This window comes from Nerophis ophidion, linkage group LG29 (genome assembly GCF_033978795.1).
Source record: "Nerophis ophidion isolate RoL-2023_Sa linkage group LG29, RoL_Noph_v1.0, whole genome shotgun sequence".
Classification (NCBI taxonomy): Eukaryota; Metazoa; Chordata; class Actinopteri; order Syngnathiformes; family Syngnathidae; genus Nerophis; species Nerophis ophidion.
The window spans coordinates 15,033,563-15,057,122 of record NC_084639.1 but is presented as its reverse complement, the minus strand read 5'-3'; the positions used below and the strand labels follow the sequence as shown (position 1 = coordinate 15,057,122).

General features: G+C 37.2%; 1 protein-coding gene across 5 annotated transcripts in view; it reads right to left on the bottom strand.

Moving 5' to 3' along the window:
- The window catches only part of nfkb1 (nuclear factor of kappa light polypeptide gene enhancer in B-cells 1), a 68,579-nt gene extending 57,071 nt beyond the window's left edge, over positions 1 to 11,508 (bottom strand). Inside the window, exons 1-3 of one of the 5 annotated variants that reach the window (XM_061891894.1) lie at positions 11,214 to 11,508; positions 2,033 to 2,076; positions 1,880 to 1,964 (exon numbers count right to left, since the gene is read on the bottom strand). In XM_061891894.1, the coding sequence (XP_061747878.1) occupies positions 1,880 to 1,964; positions 2,033 to 2,071 (124 nt within the window). In that variant the 5' untranslated portion in view covers positions 2,072 to 2,076; positions 11,214 to 11,508. Of the gene's footprint in view, positions 1 to 1,879; positions 1,965 to 2,032; positions 2,077 to 7,609; positions 7,638 to 10,913; positions 11,093 to 11,213 lie in introns of those variants that run through there. The other 4 variants (XM_061891892.1, XM_061891895.1, XM_061891896.1 and 1 more) reach the window with 4 other exon arrangements.
- Positions 11,509 to 23,560: the final 12,052 nt, after the last annotated feature.

Sequence of the window (23,560 nt, the reverse complement as noted above, 5' to 3'; positions counted from 1 at the left end):
AATTAATATTGGAGAAGTCAAAGTAGAAAGATGGAACTTTAGCCTTTAGCCACACAAACACATGGTGATTCCTTGTTTAAAATTCCCAGAGGTGAAACTTTACTATGGCTCAGAGCGGTCAAGCGAACATGGATCCCGACCACTTGTCAACCGGCAGGTTTCTGTGAGAAAATTGTGGTAAAAAGTCACTTCTTACCGGAGATCAGCTGAGCTTGCACCGTCCATAAAGCTGCCGTCGACTTCCCTGAGACATTGGCGTCAAGACACCCGTGGACACACACCTCCGGCTATCAGGTACTATTAAACTCACTAAAACACTAGCAACACAATAGAAAGATAAGGGATTTCCCAGAATTATCCTAGTAAATGTGTCTAAAAACATCTGAATCCGTCCCAGTGCAATCGTGTTTTTTTTTTTTTTTCTAGTCCGTCGCTATCAATATCCTCAAACACAAATCTTTCATTCTCGCTCAAATTAAATGGGGAAATTGTCGTTTTCTCGGTCCGAATAGCTCTTTTTGTTGGAGGCTCCCATTAAAAACAATGTGAATATGTGAGGAGCCATCAACGCGTGACGTCATCATCTGCTACTTTCGGTAAAGGCAAGGCTTTTTTGTTAGTGACCAAAAGTTGTGAACTTTATCGTGGATGTTCTCTACTAAATCCTTTCAGCAAAAATATGCCAATATAGCGAAATGATCAAGTATGACACATAGAGTGGACCTGCTATCCCCGTTTAAATAAGAAAATCTCATTTTAGTAGGCCTTTAAGGCTCGTCTAAAGTTTGCTGCTGATCACATGGACAAAGATAAGACCTTCAGGAGGAAAGTTCTGTGGTCATATGAAAAAAAAATTGAGCTGTTTGGCCACAATACCCAACAATATGTTTGGAGGAGAAAAGGTGAGGACTTAAATCCCAGGAACACCATGTCTACCGTCAAGCATGGTGGTGGTAGTACTATGCTCTGGGCCTGGTTTGCTGGAACTGGTGCTTTACAGAGAGTAAATGGGACAATGAAAAATGAGGATTACCACCAAATTCCTCAGGACAACCTAAAATTATCAGCCCGGAGTTTGGGTCCTGGGCGCAGTTGGGTGTTCCAACAGGACAATGACTCCAAGCACACGTCAAAAGTGGTAAAGGAATGGCTATATCAGGCTAGAATTAAGGTTTTCGAATGGCCTTCCCAAAGTCCTGACTTAAACCCCATTGAGAACATGAGGACAATGCTGAAGAAACAAGTCCATGTGAGAAAACCAACACATTTAGCTGAATTGCACCAAATTTGTCAAGAGGAGTGCTCAACAGTTCAACCAGAAGCTTGTGGATGGCTACCAAAAGCGCCTTATTACAGTGAAACTTGCCAAGGGACATGTAACCAAATATCAACATTGCTGTATGTATACTTTTGACCCAGCAGATTTGCTCACATTTTCAGTAGACCCATAAAAATCTATAAAAGAACAAAACTTCATGAATGTTTTTTGTGACCAACAAGTATGTGCTCCAATCAATCACTCTATCACAAAAAAATAAGAGCTGTAGAAATGATTGGAAACTCCAGACAGCCATGACATTATTTTCTTTACAAGTGTATGTAAACTTTTGACCACGACTGTATGTATCTGAGTTCTATAGTTCAGTGCAGCTAATATATGGGATGTCTGTGTGTGTGTCACACAAATGGCATTTGGAACGCCGCATGTGGACTGTGTCAACAGGAAGTGAGAGCAGTCACGTGACCAAAGCGTCACGAAACTCTTCTTTCACTTTCCCGCCACCACAACTTGTTTTCCCCCCACCCACAAAGTTTCGCCTGAGAAGAAACAAACGCAACGACGCAAATAACCGCGTATGTTGCTTTGAGGAAGCATCACCTGTCCTCAGTGACGAGCTGTGAGACGTGAGCGTAGTGAATTGTGGGAAGTCCCAGGACGGGTCCATCATCAGTGTGTCCAGGATCTGCACAGAACGTCCAATATTGACTTCCAGCCTGTGTCGTCTTTATTTCTGCATAGCGAGTAACGTACCTGACTGTTCGCAGGAAGGAAGTGATCGTCCCCCGCCATGGTTCCTGTACGGGCAAAAGATGAAAGTCATTATTAAGCCAACCACCAATAAAATGACTTCTTTATTCAACTTTAAATACATTGGCCTCGTTAAATCTGAAAAGTGAACACTAATTTACTAGCCAATCATCTGTCATCACAATAGTTGTAAAGTTATATTCGGAAAATTAACCATACATTGATATTGACTGCATTTTTTTTTTACTTTTTTTTTATTGACATCCAGCATCAGACATTCCTACTATTACATCAGTGGTTCTCAACCTTTTTCAGTGATGTAACCCCCCTGTGAATATTTTTTTAATTCAAGTACCCCCTAATCAGAGCAAAGCATTTTTGGTTGAAAAAAAGAGATAAAGAAATAAAATACAGCACTATGTCATCCGTTTCTGATTCATTAAATTGTATAACAGTGCAAAATATTACTCATTTGTAGTGGTCTTTCTTGAACTGTTTGGAAAAAAAGATATAAAAATAACTAAACACGTGTTGAAAAATAAACACGTGATTCAATTATAAATGAAGATTTCCACACATAGAAGTAATCATCAACTTAAAGTGCCCTCTTTGGGGATTGTAATAGAGATCCATCTGGATTCATGAACTTCATTCTAAACATTTCTTCACAAAAAAATAAATCTTTAACATCAATATATATGGAACGTGTCCACAAAAAATCTAGTTGTAAACACAGAATATTGCATTGTTGTATTATTATTTTTTTGCAGTTTATGAACTTATTCATATTTTGTTAAAGTATTATTTAATAAGTATATATAAACGATCTTTCAATTGTTGCTTATTTTTAGAATATTTTTTTTTTAATTTCACGTACCCCTTGGCATACTTTCAAGTACCCCCAGGGGTACGCGTACCCCCATCTGAGAACTACTGCATTACATCATATGTGTTGTCTGCCCTAAATGTCAAAATATTTTTTGTCTGTATCCAAGCAATGCCACCCGCCCAAAAAGAAAGAAACAGCAAGAAAGCAAAATAATATTTACAGATAAATCAATTAAATAAAGAAAAACAAGTAAAAATATATAGAAATATCTTAATATAATTGTATTTCTGATTATTATTATTATTATTATTATACTATTATTATTATTATTATTTGACTGCATTTTTAATCTAGATCACCGCATTTTTAGTCCATAATTAGAAATGACACAACTTTACAACGCCATGCGATGAGGTGGCGACTTGTCCAGGGTCGCTGCCTTCTGCCTGAATACAGCTGAGATAGGCTCCAGCGACCCCAATAGGGACAAGCTGTAGAAAAATGGATGGATGGATGGACAACTTTACAATTTGTACCATGAATTGATTAACATGGACCCCGACTTAAACAATTTTAAAAACTTTTTCGGGTGAAGGAATTCAAGTACTGAGGAGTCTTGTTCACGAGTGGGGGAAGAGTGGATCGTGAGATCGACAGGCGGATCGGTGCGGCGTATTCAGTAATGCAGACGTTGTACCGATCCGTTGTGGTGAAGAAGGAGCTGAGCCGGAAGGCAAAGCTCTCAATTTACCGGTCGATCTACGTTCCCATCCTCACCTATGGTCATGAGCTTTGGGTCATGACCGAAAGGATAAGATCACGTATACAAGCAGTCGAAATGAGTTTCCTCCGCCGTGTGGCGGGGCTCTCCCTTAGAGATAGGGTGAGAAGCTCTGCCATCCAGGAGGAACTCAAAGTAAAGCCGCTGCTCCTCCACATCGAGAGGAGCCAGATGAGGTGGTTTGGGCATCTGGTCAGGATGCCACCCGAACACCTCCCTAGGGAGGGTTTAGGGCATGTCCAACTGGTAGGAGGCCACAGGGAAGACCCAGGACAGGTTGGGAAGACTATGTCTCCCGGCTGGCCTGGGAACGCCTCAGGATCTCCCGGGAAGAGCTAGGCGAAGTGGCTGCGGAGAGGGAAGTCTGGGCTTCTCTGCTTAGGCTGCTGCCCCCGCGACCCGACCTCAGATAAGCGGAAGATGATGGATGGATGGATACGGGTGTTACCATTTAGTGGTCAATTAAACTGAATATTTACTGTACTGTGCAATCTACTAATAAAAGTGTCAATCAATCAATCGATGTTATTGAAATTAAACAACGGATGTCCGCCAACTTTTTGCAACTAAACGCCAAAAAAACGGAAATGCTGATTATCGCACCTGCTAGACACCGACCTCTATTTAATAATAAAACTTTAACATTTGACAACCAAACAATTAAACAAGGGCACTCGGTAAAGAATCTGGGTATTATCTTCGACCCAACTCTCTCGTTTGAGTCACACATCAAAAGCGTTACTAAAACGGCCTTCTTTCATCGCCGTAATATCGCCAAAAATAAACAGAAGATGGGTGCCCCTAAGAAAAGGCATTGAAGCTTAGGGAAGGCAATGCAGAACCAAACCAAAACTGAACGGGCTACAAAAGTAAACAAATACAGAATGCTGGACGACAGCAAAGACTTACTGTGGAGCAAAGACGGCGTCCACAATGTACAACCGAACATGACATGACAATCAACAATGTCCCCACAAAGAAGGATGAAAACAACTGAAATATTCTTGATTGCTAAAACAAAGTCGATGCAGGAAATATCCCTTAAAGGAAGAAATGAAACTGCTACAGTGAAATACCAACAAAAAAAGAGAAAAAGACACCAAAATAAGAGTGCAAGAAAAGAAGTAAAACACTACACGCCGGAAAACAGCAAAAAAGTGAAAATAAGTCATGATGTGATGTGACAGGTGGTGACAGTACACCTACTTTGAGACAAGAGCGATAGTGATGCATGCTTGCTTATGCTTTAAGGCAAGGGTCACCAACCTTTTGAAACCAAGAGCTACTTCTTGGGTACTGATTAATGCGAAGGGCTACCAGTTTGATACACACTTAAATAAATTGCCAGAAATAGCCAATTTGCTCAATTTACCTTTAATAAATAAATCTATATATGCAAAAAAATAATGTTTTTTTTGGTCTGTCATTCCGTCGTACATTTTTTTTCCTTTTACGGAATTTTTTTGTAGAGAATTAATGATGAAAAAAACACTTAATTGAACGGTTTAAAAGAGGAGTAAACAAGAAAAAAATGTAAATTAAATTTTGAAACATAGTTTATTTTCAATTTTGACTATTTAAAATTCAAATTTCAACCGAAAAAAAAAGAAGAGAAAAACTAACGAATTCGAATCTTTTTGAAAATATTACGAAAATAATTTATGGAACATAATTAGTAATTTTTCCTGATTAAGATTAATTTTAGAATTTTGATGACATGTTTTAAATAGGTTAAAATCCAATCTGCAGTTTGTTAGAATATATAACAAATTGGACCAAGCTATATTTCCAACAAAGACAAATCATTATTTATTCTAGATTTTCCGGAACAAAAATTTGAAAATAAATTCAAAGGACTTTGATATAAGATTTAAATTTGATTCTACAGATTTTATAGATTTGCCAGAATAATTTTTTTGAATTTTAATCATAATAAGTTTGAATAAATATTTCACAAATATTCTTTGTCGAAAAAACAGAAGCTAAAATGAAGAATTAAATTAAAATGTATTTATTATTCTTTACAATAAAATAAATACATTTACTTGAACATTGATTTAAATTGTCAGGAAAGAAGAGGAAGGAATTTAAAAGGTTAAAAGGTATATGTGTTTAAAAAATCTAAAATCATCTTTAAGGTTGTATTTTTTCTCTAAAATTGTCTTTCTGAAAGTTATAAGAAGCAAAGTAAAAATATAAATGAATTAATTTAAACAAGTGAAGACCAAGTCTTTAAAATATTTTCTTGGATTTTCAAATTCTATTTGAGTTTTGTCTCTTTTAGAATTAAAAAGACCAGCTTGCTAGTAAATAAATAAAATGTAAAAAATAGAAGCAGCTCACTGGTAAGTGCTGCTATTTGAACTTTTTTTAGAACAGGCCAGCGGGCGACTCATCTGGTCCTTACGGGCTACCTGGTGCGCGTTGGTGACCCCTGCTTTAAGGTCATATCCAACAATTGCGACAACCACATTTTAAATAATTTCTGCTGGTGGTGTGCCTACGCATTTTTTCAACGCAAAAAATGTGCCTCGGCTCAAAAAAGGTTGAAAAACACTGCCCTGGGGGGCAGGGGGGTTGGGGGGGGGGGGGGTTTTTGCCCACATATGCAGTCCTCTCCAACGTTTCTCATAGTCATCATTGTCGACATCCCACTGGGGTGAGTTTTTCCTTGCCCTCATGTGGACTCTACCTAGGATGTCGTTGTGGTTTGTGCAGCCCTTCGAGACATTTGTGATTTAGGGCTATGTAAATAATCATTGATTGATTGATTGATTGATTGATTGATTGAATGGCAGTGCTAGCTTCCAAGCTAACACTGTTGACTGTTATGTGTGCGAGTTTACACACTTACACAACAGCACAATGCAGACTAGATATAACGTTTAATGCCGTTTAAGTTAAACAGACTGTTTATACGCCAGTAAAGCGTGAGTTATACAAGGTTAATATAGAAGTTAAGAGAGACGCGAGCTACATGCTAACAACAACAGACTCCATTGAGATTACCATGGATTTAAGATCCAGTATGAGACTTGAACACACTAACCCAGTGTTTTTTAACCAGGGTTCAATCGAACCCTAGGGGGTTCGGTGAGTCGGCCTCAGGGGTTCGGCGGAGCCTCTGCAAGATACACCCGACCCATTGTGTAAATAAAAACTTCTCCCTATTGGCGTATTATGGACACCCCTAAATAATGTTCCCTCTAATTTTCCATCTGATTTACAGGTGTGTAATTTGTTGTGAGTTCATGCACTGTGTTGGTTTTGTTCTTTGAACAAGGTGATGTTCATGCACAGTTCATTTTGTGCACCAGTGAAAAAAACATATACCGTATTTTCCGGAGTATAAGTCGCACCGGAGTATAAGTCACACCTGCCAAAAATGCATAACAAAGAAGGAAAAAAAACATATATAAGTCGCACTAGAGTATAAGTCACATTTTTGGGGGAAATGTATTTGATAGTACCCAACACCAAGAATAGACATTTGAAAAGCAATTTAAAATAAATGAAGAATAGTGAACAACAGGCTGAATAAGTGTACGTTATATGAGGCATAAATAACCAACTGAGAAGGTGCCTGCTATGTAAACGCAACATATTATGGTAAGAGTCATTCAAATAACTATAACATATAGAACATGCTATATGTTTACCAAACAATTTGTCACTCCTAATCGCTAAATCCCATGAAATCTTATATGTCTATTCTCTTATGTGAATGAGCTAAATAATAATATTTGATATTTTACGGTAATGTGTTAATAACTTCACACATAAGTCGCTCCTGAGTATAAGTCGCACCCTCGGCCAAACTATGAAAAAACAGCGACTTATAGTCCGAAAAATACAATAACTCTGTCTTGAATTTGAACATTTTTATTTTTCACCAAAGGGTTCCGTGAATGCGCATATGAAACTGGGGGGGTTCGGTATCTCCAACAAGGTTAAGAATCACTGCACTGACCTGGTAGGTCCATTCGCCGACGGAAATTGGCTAAAGTTGCGTTAAATGATCATGTCGTGCTGGTGGTGTGCCTCCGCATTTTTTCAACTCAAAAATGTGCCTCGGCTCAAATGAGGTTGAAAAACACTGCCCTGGGGTGGAGGTTGCCCACATATGCAGTCCTCTCCAAGGTTTCTCATATAGTCATCATTGTCGACGTCCCACTGGGGTGAGTTTTTCCTTGCCCTTATGTGGGCTCTACCGAGGATGTTGTTGTGGTTTGTGCAGCCCTTTGAGACACTTATGATTTAGGGCTATATAAATAAACATTGATTGATTGATTGATTAGCAGTGCTAGCTTCCAAGCTAACACTGTTGTGTGATGTCTCGGTGGCATCTTGGTGCCAATGGTGCTCTTCCAGGATGCAGTCGGGCAACGGACACAGCGTGGAGGTAAGAGATAATGATTTATTTAACTAACAAACAGACTAATAACAAAAACACTGGGTACCAAAAGACAAAAACAAAAAGCCAGTTAGCATTAGAGCTAGGGGAACAAAAGGCGGCTAAGCACGGTAGCATTAGCGAATACACGACATGATCAAAGAGGCTAAGCGCGGAGGCTATCGAGTCCAAACATCAAAATACAAACGTCACTGGTTGCGTGAAAGCAAACACTACGAAACCAGGCCGAGAAAACGAAAAGGGCAGGTTATATAGAGTCTCTGATGAAAACAGGTGTGCAAATAAGCAGGTGAACAAATCAAGTCACCATGGTAACAAAAAACAAATCAGGAAGTACACAAACAAACTCAAAACTCTAAATGACAAGCAATCCGTGCCGCGGATCGCAACATGTTGACTGTTATGTGTGCGAGTTTACACACTTACACAACAGCACAATGCAGACTAGATATAACGTTTATTACCGTTTAAGTTAAACAGACTGTTTATAAGCCAGTAAAGCGTGAGTTACAAACAAGTTAAGAGAGAGGCGAGCTACATGCTAACAACACCAGACTCCATTGAGATTACCATGGAATTAAGATCGAGTATTAGACGTGAACACACTAACCTGGTAGGTCTATTCGCCGACGGAAATCGGCTAAAGTTGCGTTAAATGATCATGTCGTGCTCATGAAAATTTCTGCTGGTGGTGTGCCTCCACATTTTTTCAACTCAAAAATGTGCCTCGGCTCAAAAAAGGTTAAAAACCACTGCCCTGGGGTGGGGGGTGCCCACATATGCAGTCCTCTCCAAGGTTTCTCATATAGTCATCATTGTCGACGTCCCACTGGGGTGAGTTTTTCCTTGCCCTTATGTGGGCTCTACCTAGGATGTTGTTGTGGTTTGTGCAGCCCTTTGAGACATTTGTGATTTAGGGCTTTATAAATAAACATTGATTGATTATTGATTGATTGGCAATGCTAGCTTCCAAGCTAACACTGTTGACTGTTATGTGTGCGAGTTTACACACTTACACAACAGCAAAATGCAGACTGTATATAACGTTTAGTACCGTTTAAGTTAAACAGACTGTTTATAAGCCCGTAAAGCGTGAGTTATACAACGTTAATATAGAACTTAAGAGAGACGCGAGCTACATGCTAACAACACCAGACTCCATTGAGATTACCATGGAATTAAGATCGAGTATTAGACGTGAACACAATAACCTGGTAGGTCCATTCGCCGACAGAAATCGGCTAAAGTTGCGTTAAATGATCATGTCGTGCTCATGAACATTTCTGCTGGTGGTGTGCCTACGCAGTTTTTTAACTCCAAAATGTGCCTTGGCTCGAAAAAGGTTAAAAAACACTGCCCTGGGGTGGGAGTTGCCCACATATCAATCAATCAAACAATGTTTACTTATATAGCCCTAAATCACTAGTGTCTCAAAGGGCTGCACAAACCACTACGACATCCTCGGTAGGCCCACATAAGGGCAAGGAAAACTCACACCCAGTGGGACATCGGTGACAATAATGACCCAGTGGGACGTCGGTGAGAATGATGACTATGAGAACCTTGGAGAGGAGGAAAGCAATGGATGTCGAGCGGGTCTAACATGATACTGTGAAAGTTCAATCCATAATGGATCCAACACAGTCGCGAGAGTCCAGTCCAAGGCGGATCCAACACAGCAGCGAGAGTCCCGTTCACAGCGGAGCCAGCAGGAAACCATCCCAAGCGGAGGCGGATCAGCAGCGCAGAGATGTCCCCAGCCGATACACAAACAAGCAGTACATGGCCACCGGATCGGATCGGACCGGACCCCCTCCACAAGGGAGAGTGGGACATAGGAGAAAAAGAAAAGAAACGGCAGATCAACTGGTCTAAAAAGCGCTGTCCTCTCCAAGGTTTCTCATATAGTCATCATTGTCATCGTCCCAATGGGGTGAGTTTTTCCTTGCCCTTATGTGTTGTGGTTTGTGCAGCCCTTTGAGACACTTGTGATTTAGGGCTATATAAATAAACATTGATTAATTGATTGGTAGTGCTAACTTCCAAGCTAACACTGTTGACTGTTATGTGTGTGAGTTTACACACTTACACAACAGCACAATGCAGACTAGATATAACGTTTAATGCCGTTTAAGTTAGACTGTTTATAAGTCAGCAAAGCGTGAGTTACAAACAAGTTAAGAGAGACGCGAGCTACATGCTAACAACACCAGACTCCATTAAGATTACCATGGAATTAAGATCCAGTATTAGACGTGAACACAATAACCTGGTAGGTCCATTCGCCGACGGAAATCGGCTAAAGTTGCGTTAAATGATCATGTCGTGCTCATGAACATTTCTGCTGGTGGTGTGCCTACGGATTTTTTCAACTCAAAAATGTGCCTCGGTTTAAAAAAGGTTAAAAAACACTGCCCTGGGCTGGGGGTTGCCCACATATGCAGTCCTCTCCAAGGTTTCTCATAGTCATCATTGTTGATGTCCCACAGGGGCGAGTTTTTCCTTGCCCTTATGTGTTGTGGTTTGTGCAGCCCTTTGAAACACTTGTGATTTAGGGCTTTATAAATAAACACTGATTGATTGATTGATTGATTGATTGATTGATTGACAGTGCTAGCTTCCAAGCTAACACTGTTGACTGTTATGTGTGCGAGTTTACACACTTACACAACAGCAAAATGCAGACTGTATATAACTTTTAATACCGTTTAAGTTAAACAGACTGTTTATAAGCCAGCAAAACGTGAGTTATACAAGGTTAATATAGAAGTTAAGAGAGACGCGAGCTACATGCTAACAACACCAGACTCCATTGAGATTGCCATGGAATTAAGATCCAGTATTAGACGTGAACACTAACCTGGTAGGTCCATTCGCCGACGGAATTTGGCTTAAATTGCGTTAAATGATCATGTCGTGCTCATAAAAATGGCGCCGAATTCACCAACGAATGTCGAGGAATTATTTAAGTGGTTTTAAGTCCGGTTTTGGAGGTGTGCGCGTCTTTGGCGGAGAAGAACAAACTTAATTCTTCACATTCCAAAGCGAGTTCCGTGCGGCGCGGCCAATGAGGAAGTGGGTGCGGGAGAAGAAAAAGCGGGACTTTGATGTTTAAATTGTGGCAACAAAACATTTCGTCCTCACTAAACTCGAGTCCTACCTTGTTGGCGACGAACTGAACATGAACGCTGAAGTCGGTCAACTTCATTTGACTTTGTCCATCGTGTCCGTGTTTACAGTGTGGAGGACGCCGTGGCGCGAAGTGGACATTTCTTCTTTCACGGTCACATTCATGAATGTTCACCGAGAGACTAGACTTGTTGTTTAAATGTTAATATTAGGGAGATTATTTCCTTAAAGTTCACCTTCTTCCCTTTTGGGGAAAGTCCCAGTGACGCGCTGCAGAGATAGGTCGGAGCGGCTGACGTCTCACTCGGAGAAAAAAAAAAAAAAAAGTGGATGTTGGTGGTGGGGATGGGACGTCTGTGAACGAACTGAGTCTTTTGAACGGCTCTTTTGAGTGATTTGTTAGGAGCCGTTATTTTATGCACATGCACATCTGCCCACTCTGCGCATGCGTACCACCCAACTGGAAAATGGACTACACTAGTGGTTCTCAACCTTTTTTCAGTGATGTACCCCCTGTGAACTTTTTTTTAAATTCAAGTACCCCCAAATCAGAGCAAAGCATTTTTGGTTGAAAAAAAGAGATGAAGTAAAATACAGCACTATGTCATCAGTTTCTGATTTATTCAATTGTATAACAGAGCAAAATATTGCTCATTCATAGTGGTCTTTCTTGAACTATTTGGAAAAAAAGATATAAAAAAAACAAAAAACTTGTTTATAAATAAAAAAGTGATTCAATTATAAACAAATATTTCTACACATAGAAGTAATCATCAACTTAAAGTGCCCTCTTTGGGGAATGTAATAGAGATCCATCTGGATTCATCAACTTCATTCTAAACATTTCTTCACAAAATAAAAAATCTTTAACATCAATATTTATGGAACATGTCCACAAAAAATCGAGCTGTCAACACTGAATATTGCATTGTTGCATTTCTTTTTACAGTTTATGAACTCACATTCACATTTTGTTGAAGTATTATTCAATAAATATATTTATAAAGCATTTTTGAATTGTTGCTATTTTTAGAATCTTTTTTAAAAAAATCTCACGTACTCCTTGGTAAACCTTCAAGTACCCCCAGGGGTACGCGTAACCAGTTTGAGAACCATTGGACTACACAATGAATCAGAGACTAAATCAATTTAGCAGCGTTTAATTTAACTTTTTTTTGGAATTAAAATATTTAATATTTATATTGTATACATAGACATATATGTCTATTTTAATTTTTATTATTTTCAAATTGTACAAAGCCCAAAACCAGCGAAGTCGGCACGTTGTAGAATTCGTAAATAAAAACAGAATACAATGATTTGCAAATCCTTTTTAACTTCTATTCAATTGAATAGACTGCAAACACAAGATACTAAAACTTTGTTATTTTTCGCAAATATTAGCTCATTTTGGAATTTCATGTTTCAAAAAAGCTGGCACAAGTGGCAAAAAACACTGAAAGAGTTGAGTACTGCTCATCAAACACTTATTTTGAACATCCTATAGTTGAACAGGCTAATTGGGAACAGGTGGGTATAACATGATTGGGTATAAAAGCAGCTTCTGTGAAATGCTCAGTCATTCACAAACAAGGATGGGGCGAGGGTCACCACTTTGTGAACAAATGCGTGAGAAAATTGTACAACGGTTTAAGAACAACATTTCTCAACCAGCTATTGCAAGGAATTTAGGGATTTCACCATCTACGGTCCGTAATGTCATCAAAAGATTCCGATAATCTGAAGAAATCACTGCACGTAACATGGAATGCCTGTGACCTTGGCTCCCTCAGGTGGTACTGTATCAAAGAGGGACATCAGAATGTAAAGGATATCACCACATGGGTTAAGGAACACTTCAGAAAACCACTGTAAGTAACTACAGTTTGTCGCTACATCTGTAAGTGCAAGTTAAAACTCTACTATGGAAAGCCAAAGCCATTTATCAACAACACCCAGAAACGCCACTAGCTTCGCTTGGCCCAAGCTCGTCTAAGATGAACTGATGCAAAGGGGAAAAGTGTTCTGTGGTCTGACGAGTCCACATTTCAAATTGTTTTTGAAAACTGTGGATGTCGTGACCAAAGAGGAAAATAACCATCCAGACTGTTCTTGGCGCAAAGTTAAAAAGCCAGCATCCATGATGGTATGGGGGTGTATTAGTGCCCAAGGCATGGGTAACTTACACATCTGTGAAGGCACCATTAATGCTGAAAGGTACATACAGGTTTTGGAACAACATATGTTGCCATCCAAGTAATGTTATGATGGACGCCCCTGCTTATTTCAGCAAGACGATGCCAAGCCACGTGTTACAACAGCGTGGCTTCATAGTAAAAGAGTGCGGGTACTAGACTGGCCTGCCTGTAGTCCAGACCTGTCTCCCGTTGAAAATGTGTGGCGCATTATGAAGCCTAAAATATCACAAGGGAGACCCCGGACTGTTGAACAACTTAAGCTGTACATCAAGCGAGAATGGGAAAGAATTCCACCTGAAAAGATTCAAAAATGTGTCTCCTCAGTTCCCAAACATTTACTGAGTGTTGTTAAAAGGAAAGGCCATGTAACACAGTGGTAAAAAATACCCCTGTGACAACTTTTTTGCAATGTGTTGCTGCCATTAAATTCTAAGTTAATGATTATTTGCAAAAAAAAAATGTTTCTCAGTTCAAACATTAAATATCTTGTCTTTGCAGTCTTTTCAATTGAATATAAGTTGAAAAGGATTTGCAAATCATTGTATTCTCCGCGATCAGATACCGACTTGTCCAGGGTGTACCCCGCCTTCCGCCAGATTGTAGCTGAGATAGGCGCCAGCGCCCCCCGCGACCCCAAAGGGAATAAATGGTAGAAAATGGATGGATGGATGTATTTTATTTTTATTTACCATTTACACAACGTGCCAAGTTCACTGGTTTTGGGTAAAGGTCAACGCCTCTGCCATGGGGCGGGAACAGAGCGGACATCGGACGGGGGCGTGGCATGTGCTGACGGAGAGACACAGCTGGCAGATGATTAGATTGCTCAGGTGGTACGTGTTAAACTAGTCATCTGTTGTCTTTAACAGTGAGCGGCCGGGCGCAGGAGGAGAAAGAAATTGGGAGAGAGAGACTGGAAAGTCCAAAAAAGAAATCTAATTATTTTCATTAAAAGTGTTACTAAAACGGCCTTCTTTCATCTCCGTAATATCGCTAAAATTCGCTCCATTCTGTCCACTAAAGACGCCGAGATCATTATCCATGCATTTGTTACGTCTCGTTTTGATTACTGTAACGTATTATTTTCGGGTCTCCCCATGTCTAGCATTAAAAGATTACAGTTGGTACAAAATGCGGCTGCTAGACTTTTGACAAGAACAAGAAAGTTTGATCACATTACGCCTGTACTGGCTCACCTGCACTGGCTTCCTGTGCACTTAAGATGTGACTTTAAGGTTTTACTACTTACGTATAAAATACTACACGGCCTAGCTCCATCCTATCTTGCCGATTGTATTGTACCATATGTCCCGGCAAGAAATCTGCGTTCAAAGGACTCCGGCTTATTAGTGATTCCCAAAGCCCAAAAAAAGTCTGCGGGCTATAGAGCGTTTTCCGTTCGGGCTCCAGTACTCTGGAATGCCCTCCCGGTAACAGTTCGAGATGCCACCTCAGTAGAAGCATTTAAGTCTCACCTTAAAACTCATTTGTATACTCTAGCCTTTAAATAGACTCCCTTTTTAGACCAGTTGATCTGCCGTTTCTTTTCTTTTTCTTCTATGTCCCACTCTCCCTGGTGGAGGGGGTCCGGTCCGATCCGGTGGCCATGTACTGCTTGCCTGTGTATCGGCTGGGGACATCTCTGCGCTGCTGATCCGCCTCCGCTTGGGATGGTTTCCTTCTGGCTCCGCAATGAACGGGACTATCGCTGCTGTGTTGGATCCGCTTTGGACTGGACTCTCGCGACTGTGTTGGATCCATTATGGATTGAACTTTCACAGTATCATGTTAGACCCACTCGACATCCATTGCTTTCCTCCTCTCCAAGGTTCTCATAGTCATCATTGTCACCGATGTCCCACTGGGTGTGAGTTTTCCTTGCCCTTATGTGGGCCTACCGAGGATGTCGTAGTGGTTTGTGGAGCCCTTTGAGACACTAGTGATTTAGGGCTATATAAGTAAACATTGATTGATTGATTGATTATGGTGGTGTTGAAAAACATTAAATCTGTTGAAAAGTCTTTGTGCTTGGCTACTTTGACGTGCATCTGTGGAACCGCAAGACAGCGACTTTTACAATAATACATTATACTACACATCTATATAGCACTGTACGCATGCTTGTTATATATATATTACTGTTTTGTGTAGTTGCATAAGATATATTTCAATGCTGCTAAAAATAGCCAGTACCTGCTGGGACGCCCGTTCAGCCTCTGCTCGGACCACAAACCCCTCCAATGGCTCCACCGCATGAAAGATGCCAATGCGCGTATCACACGTTGGTATCTCGCTTTACAGTGATCCAAAGGCCGGGTACTTCCTCTCCTGTGGGGGATGGGGGAGTTGACCATTGCTAACGTGTCCTACCCTACTATCTTTTTGTCTCTTGCACTTCAAAATATGGGCTTCACGGTGGAAGAGGGGTTAGTGCGTCTGCCTCACAATACGAAGGTCCTGCAGTCCTGGGTTCAAATCCAGGCTCGGGATCTTTCTGTGTGGAGTTTGCATGTCCTCCCCGTGAATGCGTGGGTTCCCTCCGGGTACTCCGGCTTCCTCCCACTTCCAAAGACATTCACCTGGGGATAGGTTGATTGGCAACACTAAATTGGCCCTAGTGTGTGAAAGTGAGTGTGAATGTTGTCGGTCTATCTGTGTTGGCCCTGTGATGAGGTGGCGACTTGTCCAGGGAGTACCCCGCCTTCCGACCGATTGTAGCTGAGATAGGCGCCAGCGCCCCCCGCGACACCGAAAGGGAATCAGCGGTAGAAAATGGATGGATGGATATACACTTCAAAATAAATGTTGACGCCACGCCCACATTCTGTCATTTGCAAAACATTTTCTGCAATTTGTCCGTATACGTCTCATTATTATGACTTTATCTTATGACTTTTTATCTCATTATCATAACTTTTTGTCTCATTATGATGACTTTATCTTATGACTTTTTATCTCATTATCATAACTTTTTGTCTCAGTATTATGACTTCATCTCATGACTTTTTATCTCATTATCATGACTTTTTGTCTCATTATTATCACTTTTTATCACATTACTTTTTATCTCATTATTATGACTTTTTGTCTCATTAATGACCAATTTCATCATTTCCTCGTTTTGTCTCATGACTTATTGTGTCATTATTATGACTTTTCGTTTTATTATCATAACTTTTTATCTCAATATCATTACTTTAATCTAATTATCATGACTTTTTGTCTCCATCCATTTTCTACCGCTTATTCCCTTTTGGGGTCGCTGGCGCCTATCTCAGCTACAATCGGGCGGAAGGCGGGGTACACCCTGGACAAGTCGCGTCTCATGACTTTTTATCTCCATCCCATCCCATCCATTTTCTACCGCTTATTCCCTTTTGGGGTTGCAGGGGGCGCTGGCGCCTATCTCAGCTACAATCGGGTGGAAGGCGGGGTACACCCTGGACAAGTCGCATCTCATGACTTTTTATCTCAATATCATGAAAAGTATCACGTAGATAGCAAAATCATGAAAAGTATCACGAAAAGTCCCCACAAAATGTGGGGACTTTTCAAGTATATTAAAGGCCTACTGAAATGAGATGTTCTTATTTAAACGGGGATAGCAGGTCCATTCTATGTGTCATACTTGATCATTTTCACGATATTGCCATATTTTTGCTGAAAGGATTTAGTAGAGAACATCCACGATAAAGTTCGCAAATTTTGGTCGCTAATAAAAAAGCCTTGCCTTTACCGGAAGTAGCAAAAAAATGTGCACGTGACGTCACGGGTTGTAGGGCTCCTCACATCCTCACATCGTTTACAATCATAGCCACCCGCAGCTAGAGCGATTCGGACCGAGAAAGCCACAATTTCCCCATTAATTTGAGCGAGGATGAAAGATTCGTGGATGAGGATATTCAGAGTGAATGACTAGGGGGAAAAAAAAGGCGAGTGCAGTGGGACAATTCAGATATTATTAGACACATTTACTAGGATAATTCTGGAAAATCCCTTATCTGATTATTGTGTTGCTAGTGTTTTAGTGAGATTATATAGTACCTGAAATTCGGAGGGGTGTGGCCACGGGTGTAGTGACCGCCAGTGTCTCCGTAGGAGGAGGTAATAGCAGGGCGCAGACTCCGCTCATAACTACGGTAAGAGCAAACTTATTACCACAATTTTCTCACCGAAACCTGCCGGTTGATATGTGGTCGGGATCCATGTTCGCTTGACCGCTCTGATCCATAATAAAGCTTCACCTACGGGAATTCTAAACAAGGAAACACCGGCTGTGTTTGTGTGGCTAAAGGCTAAATGCTTTCCACCTTCATCTTTCTACTTTGACTTCTCCATTATTAATTGAACAAATTGCAAAATATTCAGCAACACAGATGTCCAGAATACTGTGTAATTATGCAGTTAAAACAGACTACTTATAGCTTGGATCGGGATGGAAAATAATGTCCGCTACAACCCGAGACGTCAAAACACACGCGTCATCAAACCGCAACGTTTTCAACAGGACACTTCGCGGGAAATTTAAAATTGCAATTTAGTAAACTAAAAAGGCCGTATTGGCATGTGTTGCAATGTTAATATTTCATCATTGATATATAAACTATCAGACTGCGTGGTCGGTAGTAGTGGGTTTCAGTAGGCCTTTAAGGGCCTCAAAAAGTGTTGGAAGAAAAAAACAGCAGTTTCAATGAGGGCCTTCGGGCCTTCTGCATGGCTCCTGCTGGGGCCCTAATATTGTAATGTTTGTGTCCCTCATGATTGTTTGTTTTTTTTGTTTATTCAGGGATTCTACTTTCTTAATGACCCATACATTTGCTTTTTTGTTTCATTTAATTCTATAAATATATTTTGCAGTTTGTTTTTTTTAATTGCATGGTTTGTTAGCAATGTCAGTGTTTATTTTCCTTTAATGTTCATTTATGTACGCTTTTGATCTGTTTAAGTAATGCATTGTGTGTTTTTTTTGTTTATGGACCTCATTATCATTGTTGCTGGTGTGGAGCCATCGTTCTTCTCTGCAAGATTCAATGCTGCCCAGGTCCACTTCTTCCCCCGGAGACTCCAGGAATACTGATGGTAGAAAGCTGTGGCTCCAAGCTGGGAGGAGCTTGGTCAAGTTTAAAAAAGTTTGGTCAATTTGAGACAAAAAAGATCTGCCCGTCTTTATCTCTGTTGTTCTCACTTATCTATTAATTATGGGATAAAAAAATCATCTTTATGAGACAAGGAAGTAATAATTATGAAATGAGTTAAAATAAGTTTCAATTATAAATTTGAACTATCAAAATTATGAGATTAAAAAAACATTTTCACATAAAAAGTCAAAAGGTATTTGATAAAAAGTCTAAATTAAGAGATTTAAAAAAATGTAGGATAAAAAAAATAATTGTGAGATTAAAAAATCGAAAATTAAATTAAAGTTATAGTTGTGATATTAAAAAGGTATAACTATGAGATTAAAGAATCACAATATAAAATGACATAAAACAATCATGAGATAAAAAGTGATACAGAGTCGAAATGATAAGATAAATAATTCCTAATTACGGAAGAACAAAACAATGATGAGATAAAAAGTCATAATTATAAAATAAAGTCATAATAATGAGATAGAAAAGTCATAATGGTGAGATAAAAACACATTTTGGGATAAGAAACTCACAATAATGAGACAAAAAGTCACAATGATATAAAAAGTCATGAGATAAAAAGTTGAAATGAGACAAAGTCAATAATGAGAAAAAAAAAAGTCAAAATGATAAGACAAAGTCATAATGAGATAAAATTTTGAAATGATGAAACAGGTCAATAATGAGACAAATAGTCATAATAGTGAGATACAACTCATTTTGGGATAAGAAACTCCCAATAATGAGACGAAAAGTCACAATGAGATAAAAAGTCATGAGACCAAAAGTCATGAGATAAAAAGTTGAAATGAGACAGAAAGTCAATAATGAGGGAAAAAAAGTAAAAACAATAGGACAAAAAGTCATAATGAGATAACATTTTGAAATGATAAAACAGGTCAATAATGAGACAAATAGTCATAATAATGAGATAAAAAGTCATGAGACCAAAGGTCATAATGAAATAAAAAGTTTAAACAAGACAGAAAGTCAATAATGACACAAAAAGTCAATAATGAAAAAAAAGTCCTAATGATGGGACAAAAAGTCATAATGAGATAAAACGTTAAAATGATGAAACAGGTCAATAACGAGACAAAAAGTCATAATAATGAGATTAAAAAAAAGTAATGAGATAAAATGTCATAATAATGAGGGATAAAAAGTTGTGAGACAAAAAGTCATAATAATGAAACAAAAAGCTGAAATTAGATAAAAAGTTGAAATGAGACAAACATTCATGAGACAAATAGTCATAATAATGAGATAAAAAGTCATGAGACCAAAAGTCATAATGAAATAAAAAGTTTGAACAAGACAGAAAGTCAATAATGACACAAAAAGTCAATAATGAAAAAAAAGTCCTAATGATGGAACAAAAAGTCATAATGAGATAAAACGTTAAAAGATGAAACAGGTCAATAACGAGACAAAAAGTCATAATGAGATAAAAAAAAGTAATGAGATAAAAAGTCATAATAATGAGGGATAAAAAGTTGAGACAAAAGTCATAATAATGAAACAAAAAGCTGAAATTAGATAAAAAGTTTAAATGAGACAAAAAGTCATAATGAGACAGTCATAATAATGAGATAAAAAGTCACGAGACCAAAAGTCATAATGAAATAAAAAGTTTAAACAAGACAGAAAGTCAATAATGACACAAAAAGTCAATAATGAAAAAAAAAGTCCTAATGATGGGACAAAAAGTCATAATGAGATATAACGTTAAAATGATGAAACAGGTCAATAACGAGACAAAAAGTCATAATAATGAGATAAAAAAAAAGTAATGAGATAAAAAGTCATAATAATGATAGATAAAAAGTTGTGAGACAAAAAGTCATAATAATGAAACAAAAAGCTGAAATTAGATAAAAAGTTTAAATGAAACAAAAATTCATAATGAGACAAATAGTCATAATAATGAAATAAAAAGTCATGAGACCAAAAGTCATAATGAAATAAAAAGTTTAAACAAGACAGAAAGTCAATAATGACACAAAAAGTCAATAATGAAAAAAAAAGTCCTAATGATGGGACAAAAAGTCATAATGAGATAAAACGTTAAAATGATGAAACAGGTCAATAACGAGACAAAAAGTCATAATAATGAGATAAAAAAAAAGTATTGAGATAAAAAGTCATAATAATGAGAGATAAAAAGTTGTGAGACAAAAAGTCATAATAATGAAACAAAAAGCTGAAATTAGATAAAAAGTTTAAATGAAACAAAAATTCATAATGAGACAAATAGTTATAATAATGAGATAAAAGTCATGAGACCAAAAGTCATAATGAAATAAAAAGTTTAAACAAGACAGAAAGTCAATAATGACACAAAAAGTCAATAATGAAAAAAAAGTCCTAATGATGGGACAAAAAGTCATGAGATAAAACGTTAAAATGATGAAACAGGTCAGTAACAAGACAAAAAGTCATAATAATGAGATAAAAAAAAAAAGTAATGAGATAAAAAGTCATAATAATGAGAGATAAAAAGTTGTGAGACAAAAAGTCATAATAATGAAACAAAAAGCTGAAATTAGATAAAAAGTTTAAATGAGACAAAAAGTCATAATGAGACAAAAAGTAATAATAATGAGATAAAAAGTCATGAGACAAAAAGTTGAAATAAGATAAAAGGTTGAAATTAGATAAAAAATTGAAATGATCAAGTCATGAGACAAGTCATAACAATGAGACAAAGTCATGAGATAAAAAGTCATGACAAAAAGTTGAAATGAGATTAAAAATTGAAATGAGATGAAAAGTCATAATGAGACAAAAAGTCATAATAATGAGATGAAAAGTTATAATGAGACAAAAAGTCATGAGACACAAAGTCTGAGATAAAATGTTGAAATGATGATCAAAAGTCATGAGACAAAAAGTCAAGCGATAAAAAGTTGAAATGAGACAAAGTCATAATAATGAGACAACAATTCATAATGATGAGACAAAAAGTAATGAGACAAAACGTGGCAATGATGAAACAGGTCATTAATGAGACAAAAAGTCATAATGAGATAAAAAGTCATGAGATAAAAAGTCATAATAATGAGACAAAAAGTCATGATAATGACATAAAAAGTCATAAGACAAAAAATCATGAGATAAAGTCACAATGAGACAAAAAGTCATAATAAAACAAAAAGTTGAAATGAGATTAAAAAAATGAATTGAGATTAAAAGTTGAAATGATGAGATAAAAAGTTTAAATGAGATAAAAAGTCATGAGACAAGTCATGAGACAAGTCATAAAAATGAGATAAAAAGTCATGAGACAAAAAGTCATGATAATGAGATTAAAAAGTCATGAGATAAAGTCAAAATAATGAGACAAAAAGTCATGATATTGAGATAAAAAGTCATGAGATAAAAAGTCATGATAATAAAACAAAAAGTCATAATAATGAGACAATAAGTCACGAGACAAAACGTGGAAATGATTAAATCGGTCATTAATGAGACAAAAAGTCATAATAATGAGATAAAAAGTCGAGATAAAAAGTGATAATGAGACAAAACGTCATGAGATAAAAAAAGTCATGAGATGAAGTCATAATAATGAGACAAAAAGTTATGATGATATAAAAGTCATGAGATAAAAATTCATAAAAATGAAACAAAAAGTTATGATAATGAGATAAAAAGTCATGAGATGAAGTCATAATAATGAGACAAAAAGTCATGAGATAGTCATAATGAGACAAAAAGTCATAATAATAAAACTAAAAGTTGAAATGAGATAAAAAGTTGACATGAGATAAGAAGTCATGAGACAAGTCATAAAATTAGATAAAAAGTAATGAGACAAAAAGTCATGATAATGAAACAAAAAGCTGAAATTAGATAAAAAGTTGAAATGAGACAAACATTCATAATGAGACAAATAGTCATAATAATGAGATAAAAAGTCATCAGACCAAAAGTCATAATGAAATAAAAAGTTTAAACAAGACAGAAAGTCAATAATGACACAAAAAGTCAATAATGAAAAAAAAGTCCTAATGATGGAACAAAAAGTCATAATGAGATAAAACGTTAAAAGATGAAACAGGTCAATAACGAGACAAAAAGTCATAATAATGAGATAAAAAAAAGTAATGAGATAAAAAGTCATAATAATGAGGGATAAAAAGTTGTGAGACAAAAGTCATAATAATGAAACAAAAAGCTGAAATTAGATAAAAAGTTGAAATGAGACAAAAATTCATAATGAGACAGTCATAATAATGAGATAAAAAGTCACGAGACCAAAAGTCATAATGAAATAAAAAGTTTAAACAAGACAGAAAGTCAATAATGACACAAAAAGTCAATAACGAAAAAAAAAGTCCTAATGATGGGACAAAAAGTCATAATGAGATAAAACGTTAAAATGATGAAACAGGTCAATAACGAGACAAAAAGTCATAATAATGAGATAAAAAAAAAAGTAATGAGATAAAAAGTCATAATAATGAGAGATAAAAAGTTGTGAGACAAAAAGTCATAATAATGAAACAAAAAGCTGAAATTAGATAAAAAGTTTAAATGAGACAAAAAGTCATAATGAGACAAAAAGTAATAATAATGAGATAAAAAGTCATGAGACAAAAAGTTGAAATAAGATAAAAGGTTGAAATGAGATAAAAAATTGAAATGATCAAGTCATGAGACAAGTCATAACAATGAGACAAAGTCATGAGATAAAAAGTCATAATGAGACAAAAAGTCATAATAATGAGATGAAAAGTTATGAGACAAAAAGTCATGAGACACAAAGTCTGAGATAAAATGTTGAAATGATGATCAAAAGTCATGAGACAAAAAGTCAAGCGATAAAAAGTTGAAATGAGACAAAGTCATAATAATGAGACAACAATTCATAATGATGAGACAAAAAGTAATGAGACAAAACGTGGCAATGATGAAACAGGTCATTAATGAGCCAAAAAGTCATAATGAGATAAAAAGTCATGAGATAAAAAGTCATAATAATGAGACAAAAAGTCATGATAATGACATAAAAAGTCATAAGACAAAAAATCATGAGATAAAGT